Source organism: Oryza glaberrima, chromosome 12, assembly GCF_000147395.1.
Source record: "Oryza glaberrima chromosome 12, OglaRS2, whole genome shotgun sequence".
NCBI lineage: Eukaryota > Viridiplantae > Streptophyta > Magnoliopsida > Poales > Poaceae > Oryza > Oryza glaberrima.
Genome location: NC_068337.1, coordinates 20,877,356 through 20,886,785, shown reverse-complemented (window position 1 = coordinate 20,886,785; position 9,430 = coordinate 20,877,356). Strand labels below are relative to the sequence as shown.

Here is a 9,430-nt window from a genome sequence, read left to right as displayed (position 1 = left end):
GTTTATTCTTTAACATTTACTTTTAAATCATTAAGAAAATGTATATAAATGTTTTACTGACAATTATTTTCGATCATAAATAAGCCATTTCGCTTATAATATGTAGATCGGTGCACAATAAGTTAACTACAATAGTACTATTTTTGACAACGAAGATGTGACATGTGGCAAGTAGAATTTCACGAAAGGAATGATCCCATTTTATTTCGAGATCTTTAAGAAAAGAACTAAAAAAACAACCTTTAGATATGAATTAATTAATTGGGTCTCGGAAAATTATAGCGTTAAGTAATCGCTCCTATATATAAATTGGGGGTCTAAATCAAATGTAACAGTAATATGTAAAATGAGTTTGTTCCTTTTTGGCCAAAATTTTGTTTTGTAATCACACAGATCGATCAAAGGCCTCAAGGATACTGATAAAATTAAGTGATATGTCATCCTCTCTCTGTCTCTCTCCTCGGAGACTATCTCTCTCACACACACACTTCTATCACATGCTCATTCTTTCTCTCTCAAGACTACACAACTTTCTCTTTTTCTCTCTCTCCTCAACACTATATAATGACAGTTGCCAATTGCCATTGCTCTCCCACCAATCCATCTCTCTCCTCTCTCTCTCTCTCTCTTTCTCTCTACAACTTCTCAGCTAAGCTAAGCTAAGCTAAGCTAGAGCCATCTAGCTACTTGCTGCTTTCTCTCTCCTCCTGCAACAAAAGACCTAGCTGAGCTGCTCGTCGGCCGGTGCCATGGCAGCATCGCAGAGGAGCAGGAGCACGGCGGCGCAGCTCGACGTCGACGACCAGGCGGCGGCCGATCAGCTGATGACGATGATGCGGCGGCCAGCGGCGGCACTACAGGATGAGGCCGCCGCCGAGGAGGAGGCCGCGGACCTGCAGCTGGAGCTCCGGCGAGGGCCGTGGACCGTCGACGAGGACCTCACCCTCGTCAACTACATCGCCGACCACGGTGAGGGGCGCTGGAACTCCCTCGCCCGCGCCGCCGGTAATCTAATCCAATCAAATCAATTCAATCTCAAATCAAATCAAGTTGTAGTCAATCGATCGATTCGGATGTCGATTTGATTCGAATTATATATGGAATTGATGAAGTTTGATTTGATGTTTGTGATCGATCGATGAAGGGTTGAAGAGGACGGGGAAGAGCTGCAGGCTGCGGTGGCTGAACTACCTCCGGCCCGACGTGAAACGTGGCAACTTCACCGCCGACGAGCAGCTGCTCATCCTCGACCTCCACTCCCGATGGGGCAACCGGTAATTATTACCCGCTTCGCTCATAAATATTTGACGTTTAGGACATGATCTGGTTGAACCTTCGAAACCTTTTATGATATGATTGACACAACAAAAATCCCTCCAAATAAATTGGAGGAAATTAGGAGGGTTGGAAAAGAGGCATGTAATTATAATTGATTAATTAAAATAGTTTATTTGTGGGCATGTAAATCACTATATCAGGTGTAATTTAATTTGTAGGCTCATTAGCTAGCTCTTGATGGTATATATATGGCCATCAATTGTGGACCATACATGGTATGTGTGCACACGTCGCATGTCACGTGCTGTATTTAATATGAACACATATACATGTGGCCACACACACTTGGATGCCACACAAAAACATACTTTGACAATATTAGCTTTAGATATGACACAATAGTTCAAGATACTAGCACAGTTCATATTGTACAAGTCTTCTATTGCTACAGAGGAATATTAATTATTATGCATGCATTATTGGTTTTAATTAATTGATTTGCAAACATATATATGGAGAAAAAGATAGATACAATGATATATACATCAAGCTAAAGCTTCTAGCTAGGCCGGCTAGCTAAGCATGTACAACCAAGATGCCTCTCACTTTCACATAAACAGAGTGCATGAAAGCTGCACGGGTTTTAAAGCTGCACGTCTCTCTTCCTTCCTCCTCTCTCTCTCTCTCTACATATATCTCCACTAGTCTAGTGCCACACAACTTAGCTTATATTGTACTCTTTTTTCTTGTGTGATTATTCCCTACCATCAATTTTTTTTCTAATTACATTTTGATCCCATTGGGGATGCGTTGGTTATCTGCAGGTGGTCGAAGATAGCGCAACATTTGCCAGGGAGGACCGACAACGAGATCAAGAACTACTGGAGGACCCGGGTGCAAAAGCATGCCAAGCAGCTGAACTGCGATGCCAACAGTGCTAGGTTCAAGGATGCCATGAGGTATCTATGGATGCCTCGCCTCGCCGATGCAAGCCAGCTCGGTGATCACCATGGGTATAATGGTACCACTGCCATGGGCGATGCTCATGGGATGCCAGTGATGACGTCGTCGTCGTCGGACTCGTTCGCGACATCGGAGTCATACGATGGGGGCCTTTATGCAAATGTGCAGGACAATGAGATGGTGAATGGTGGGGACTACTACTGGATGCAGGGAGCAAATCAAGGGTTTTGTAGTAATTATGAGTCAGAGCAGCAGCTTCATCCTCATGAGCATAGCCAGTTTCAGGATCCAGATCTTGTTGGTTGGGTTCAGGGCTTTTCTGAGGGCATTTCCGAGAATTTTTGGAGCTTGGAGGACATTTGGAAGATGTAGTGAATTTTGCATTAATTTGTATTGTGGCTATATATACACATACGTACAGGAGTATACATTTTATAATATTGATTGATAACTCGTGGAACAAAGATTAGAGTCAGCTTATTCTAACTTCAAAAGTTACTACGAGAGAAAAAAAGTAAATTTGTTCTTTGATTTTCCTTTTTTTTTTATGGATGTCGATTGACACATATGTATATGTTGTCCCAACAATGTAAAACATATAAGAAGACGTGATTATTACTACAACTTTTGGGCACCTTTTTTTTTTACTGTTTAATTCGCTTCCTTTTCCCTATCAATTTATTTGTATGTCAAAAACTATATATATACTGCATATCCTAATATTATATGGTGAGTTATTTTTTATTTTCTATTGGCGATCTTAATTTATATCCTGGTCTCCCGCCCTCTCGAATTCGAAGTGTAAAACTCATCTTAGTGTATGTAATTCGATTCAGAGATTGTACTCCCTCCGTTTCAGGTTATAAGACTTTCTAACATTGTCTACATTTATATAAATGTTAATGAATCTAGGAACACATATATGTCTAGATTCACTAACATACATATGAATATGAGCAATGCTAGAAAGTTTTATAATATAAAACGGGGGAAGTATATATATTAGCACATTATATGTATTATGAGAAATTAACTAATTAACTCTGTTTATGTTTGAATTGAATAGTAACATTTATTCTCAAGAAAACATATGAAAATAAAACAAACATTTATACCAGCATTCGGTGCATGATCCATAACCCACCGCCTTCTGGTGCTTTCTTGCTCATCACAATAATATATATAGTATGAAAAGAAAGAATGTACAAAAGGATAAGATAGGCAGGACTTTTCCTTTGATCCTAGAAACACTAGATCATCATATCACCACTCATTTATATATTTATATATAAAAACATGACTTGCAGTTCCAAGCCAGATAGCTTCTTCATGCATTCTATAGCACAGCTTAGCTAGATTCTTTTTCAGAGATCATCATCTGTTCAATCTCCACTAAGTTCCATTCTCCAACCACGTGGAGAGATACCCAACCTCATCTTTGGTTCAAAGGGACATCAAAGTTTTTTTTCTTTTCTTTTTCTTCCCCAATTTGTGCAAAGCACTAGGCATGTGGTGCAAACAAAGAATAAGATGACATCTCTCCAGTGGTGACATCAACTATACATCAATTTGGAAATAATAAAGCTCACTTTATGGGTATAGCTTTTAATTAAGAGCCTTTTTTTTCATGGGCCAAAAGGAAATTGATATATAACAAAAAATAAAACCTCTACATTAATATGGAAGCACATAGCATGCTGCAATTGCTTCATGAAAGACGGCTGTGCTTAGGGTTAGGCACATGGATGTCATGCACTTGTCTTCTCCTCGTAATATAATGTGCTTTGTCACCGATCATAGCATATATACGGAGTATGTCGTCGTTCTATTTGATTTATATCGATTAATAGCTTTCGATCGAGCTATTAATTCCTCTTATTATTAACTGGCTGATTTGTACGTATGCTATTATTCAGAAGCCAGGATAATATTTTTTTTTTTTTGCTGTGGCATGTCAGCAGTTGGAGAGGGTTGTCGAGAAGTGTTTTACCTAGAAGCTTTGGATGTCGATCTAATTTACCGATCGGTTATCCTTAACTTTTCATATACTGCTTGTTAGTTTGATGAAAACTAGTGTGTGGGTGCGTGTTTTGGTTGTGTGCATTTTAGTTATGTAGAGATTGAGTGTTTTCAGTATAGTTGTATCTCCTTAATTATGTAATTGATTGAGTTCAATAAAGCTTTTATTATTTTTTTCTTAAAAAAACTTGTAATCCTTATATGGTGTCTAGATTTCATCGAATCGTGGCATCATTTGATTGAATTTTGGTCAAGCATAGGATTTAGCTAGGGGTGCATTGAAATGCAGGATTTTGAATAATTGTTGGTAATTTAATTAAGATAAAATCCCAAAAAATACCATCGACAAGCGTCCCAATCTAAGAAATGCAATCGACGAAACCAACTTTTTATAAATGCTATCGTACGAGTGCCTTCCCAGAAATGCCATCGTCATAAGTTTTCCGTTAAGTGCTATAAAAAGATAATTTTACCCCCTACGAATTGGTGAAAAGTTGATTAAAAATTTTACTTTCCGTTACCTTACATTAATTTATATGTTGCTCTTTAGACTAAATTATTGGAAATTGATGGAAAGAACAAAAGTTATAATCAACTTTCAACAATTCATAGGGGTAAAATGGTCTTTTATAGCATTTATCGAAGGGTTGCTAACGGAAACTTAATGACAATAGAATTTTTGGAACAAAAACATTTGTGCAATATCATTTACAGGAAGTTGGGTTCATCAATGGCATTTCTTAATTGGGGAGTTTGTCGATGGTATTTTTTTTAGATTTTCTCTTTAATTAATGTCGTCAAGCATAAGAATTGTTATATTAAGACCTTAAAAAAACATCCAGGAATGAATACTAATAATTGCTGTTATAGTCACCCTAATGATGCTAAACTTGAATTTTGCGCAAAAGTATTCAACGAGTTAAAACAATTTTCAACACTTCGTGCAATAATAACCCTAATGATGCTAAACCTGAATCTTGGGTAATTCAAGCAGTACTTTCAACGACTTAAAACGATGTTCATCCATTCCTGTAATAATCATTCTGATTATACATTGTTTGCTCTTCATGTTATCAGCCGTATCCAAAATTTAAATTCTAAAAGTTAATTTTGATTACTTTTTCATGGTAGTTTAGTTTTCAGCATTAGCTTTTAAGTCATTAATTAATTAGAACACCTATATAATTTTTTTTGTAAATTATTTTTGTTGATAATAAACGTTGAGGATGTAAAACGTCTCGTATTTGAGTTAGGGGTAATTTGATAGACCTCGATAGTTCAGACGAGATATTTAGTACCTTTTCCTAAATGAAATGATTGGGGTTTGGTAGAATCTCTTATCAAGGTACATTCTTGATTTGGAATTCATTGGTCCGATCAAGGAAACCGTATGCTAAGCTCATCATTCTCCTCTTTGCATATTATATTAGTAGTAGTTGTATTTTCTCCATAATTAACCTATTGACTACAAGATGCACGGTCAAAAAAATTCTAGAAGTCGTTGCTTGTCCGGATAGAGTGACAGACACGTGGGGCCCACAAGCTGACGTCAGAAAGGAAGAGCACCACGTGCGTAAAAACCAAAACCGCCAAAGCACAGTGAGACGAAGAACAAAATTAATGCCGCTCGACGCGCCACGTCACCCTACCCGCACATCACGCGCCGGAGCCGGGCCCACCGGCCGCCGCCGTGCCACGTCAGCATGAGCTGAGTAGTCAACGGTCAACGTCATTATATATTAATTACTCCTCCTAAGTTTGGTCTGCTTAATCAGAAGCACGCATGCACGCGCTTAATTCTGCTTAATTAATCAATTAGAAGCATGCTCTGTCGGTAGTTAACGAGCTAATTAATTAATTAATTGGTAGCTTCTAAATCAGGAAGCGTTGATCATTGGCCAATTAACCACGTCATTAGGACAAATTGTCGTACGGACCTAATTATCACTAATCTAAGTGCTCTAGCTTGAGTTAGAGTATATTACTCCCCCTGTCCACTTTTGATAATTATATTTCTAAATTAAAAAATTTATTTTTGATATGTATATTTCAATCTAACAACCTATCGTCTTAATGACTTTCTCGGTAACATGTTTAAATGGATAATAAGTACAATTACTTATTCTTAGTCTATATGCCAAGATGAAATATGACTATCAAAAGTAGATTATATTACTCCTCCTTGGTCTGCTTAATCAGAAGCACACGCATGCACGCGCTTAATTTTGCTTAATTAATTAAACAATTAGAATCATGCTCTGTCGGTAGTTAGCGAGCTAATTATTTAATTAATTAGGTTCTAAAATAAATCAGGAAGCGTTGATCATTGGCCAATTAACCACGTCATTAGGACAAATTGTCGTACGGACCTAATTATCACTAATCTAAGTGCTCTAGTTTGAGTTAGAATGTTGTGTTAGTTAGTAGCTTCACCGGCCTACTTTAATTTGTAGCTTCTTGGTCGGCGTTAGTCTGGTATATACGGTCAGTTAATCATGCGTAATTGACAAGTATATCTTTCAGTATAGTAATAGTAATCAAGCTTTGCATCAGTGTCACTTCTTTTTTAAAAAAGGCAATAGATATGGTGGTCCTTTTAGCTATTGGTAATATCTTATTTTACCCCTAATATAACTAGTACATGTAAAGACATTACATCTGAAATTGTTTAAAAATTTCACAATCAACTTGTTCTCAATTAAACAAACATTTTTTTTACCAAATTGTTCCAAACACACGTGTTCAATCCATTTGTATTCGTAATAAAGCATAGGAAGTTGAAATAACAATCTTAATTTGCTTCTTGATCACTTGCGGTTTTAGTACAATAGTTCGAGATTAGTTGAACACGGGTGGTCAATTTTTTTTAAAAAAAAAACTATTAAGAGTTTTGATTTTTCTACTCCCTCCGTCCCAAAATAAGTGCAGTTTTGTACCGTTTTATGTCCAATTTTTAACCGTTCGTCTTATTTAAAACCATTTTACGATCAGTATTTTTGTTATTATTAGATGATAAAACATGAATGGTACTTTATGCGTGACTAATTATTTTTTATTTTTTTATAAAATTTTCAAATAAGACAGAGGGTCAAACGTTGGGCACGGATACCCACAGCTGCACTTATTTTGGGACGGAGGTAATATTATAAGTTGAACACGTAGTCAGGGATCGTACAAGGTCCCATGTCCTCGTAGCTGCTGCTGTTATTCACAAACGCCTGCAAGGATTAAACGGCACGTGGACGCCCTACCAGCAATGGTTGGGGGCGCTAGCGCGACGCAGTGGTGAGCCAGTGGCGCCAGGAACACCTGCGTTGTTGCCACCCACCCAGGAGCCAGTTGTTCGCTGTCGAGGTCAGCACCACCCCGAAGAGCCCCTTGAAGATGATTAGCGGCGACAGCACCTGTTGCCTAGGATAGGTCGCCACCTAAGCTGGGGAAAGTGATGGCGATGGCGATGGCGGCGGCATGGAGGAACGGTGTGCCGACTGTAGCACCACCTTGTGGTAGGACGGCTGCGAGGAGATGGAGGGATCAGAACAAAAGGGGGACAGCGACGGGGAGAGGCTGACCCGAGATGATGAGGGGCTATCGTCGCACCACCTCTGCTCCATCATGGTGCGCGGGGAACAGCCTTCATAGTCGGCACCGACAGGGGGACGCAGCAACATTCAGAGAGGAAGGAGGAGGAGGAGACGTGGGTTCCACTATAATTTTTTTACTTTCAACCGAACCGTCACTGACATGTGGGTCCCATTGGTTTTTCTGACTTTAAATACCACGTCAATGGCTCTTAGACGCTACATCAACCGAAACCAAGATTCAAACCGCTTTGGGAATTTATTTGCACTGGTTTTGAGAGTTGAGGGATACGTCATATCTAGTATTGCAGTAAATTGAGGGACTCAAGTGAACTTATTCTAACTGACAAAAATTCAATGATGGGCCATAATTTTCTCTGGCATGCATGCATCGGCCCACACTAATTAGATTGGGCCTATTTTTGGGGGTGCATGCTAAAATTAAGATGGAAAAAGTACACCGATGGTCCCTCAATTTGTCATCGGGATACAAAAACGTCCTCGAACCGTAAAACCAGATATGCGGGGTCCCTCAACTATACAAAACCGATCACTCGAGATCCCTCGGTGGTTTTCACCCCGGTTTTAGCCTACGTGGCAGCTGAGTCAGCATGAGACCCACGTGGGCCCCACATGTCAGGTGTCCACGTCAGCCTCCTCTCCCTCTTTCCCCTTTCCTCTCCCTTCCTCGTCTCTCTCTCTCTCTCACTTCTGACTTCTCTGCAATGGGCGGCCGCCGGCGAGGAGGATGGCGCGACGGGCGGCCGCGGCCGCGTCGGGATCCTCGTCAACGTCGCGGCGAACCCGTGGCTCGGCGAGGCCACGCTCCGGCGGGTCGGCACGTCGGCGGCGATGGTGGACCGGCTGGTGGAGATACTCACCTGGAACGGTCGCGACAAACCCGCGGCTCGGCGAGGCCGCGCTCCGACGGGTCGGCACGTCGGCGGCGGTGGTGGACCGGCTGGTGGAGATGCTCACCTGGAACGGCGCCGCCGAGGCCGCCGCCATGGCGTCTGCCGCGCTCGTCGTGTCCAAGCTTGCCAGCAAGAAGCGGGACGCGCTCCGGCGCCATCGAGTCGGTGTCGTCGCTGCTCTTCGTCGCCGACGAGGAGTGCAACCTCCTAGGCCTCCTCTTGTGATTTTTTGAGCTGTGTTAACGTCGGGCTCAGCGATTGACCTCTCCCTATTAGCGACCCACACGACAGTAAAAACTGGGATCTTGTTGAACCATATGCCAATGCATCTCACCTGGACCATCAATACTGAAGCTTCTATGGCGTTTACTTTGGTTAATTCAATATTTCAATCAGAGTTCCTCCACCAATCTTGTGTTTTTGCCTGCTTACTTTGGTTAAGTAGTAGATGTGTATATATCCATGTGCTGCTGCCTAATTGTTTCAAAAATCAGGATGTAATTTCCAGAATATATAATCGGCAAGAACTGCCATAGAGTTCAGGAAGTCTTGATCGGAAGAGCGGTGAGCGGTGGGCAGCGGTGAGCGGCGTCCGGCGTGCGGTGGCCGGCGGTCGGCGCCGACCGGCGGTTGGCGTCGTAAGCTCTTTTCCCGTTTTTCTTCGTGTAACAGTGC

At 41.0% G+C, this 9,430-nt stretch overlaps 1 protein-coding gene across 1 annotated transcript; it reads left to right on the top strand.

Annotated features, from left to right (window-relative positions):
- Positions 1-579: 579 nt before the first annotated feature.
- Positions 580-2,865, top strand: LOC127756761 (transcription factor JAMYB-like). Its single transcript, XM_052282136.1, has 3 exons — positions 580-1,005; positions 1,145-1,274; positions 2,103-2,865. Exons 1-3 carry the CDS (start codon positions 750-752, stop codon positions 2,611-2,613), a joined length of 897 nt encoding a protein of 298 aa, XP_052138096.1. The 5' UTR covers positions 580-749; the 3' UTR covers positions 2,614-2,865.
- Positions 2,866-9,430: the final 6,565 nt, after the last annotated feature.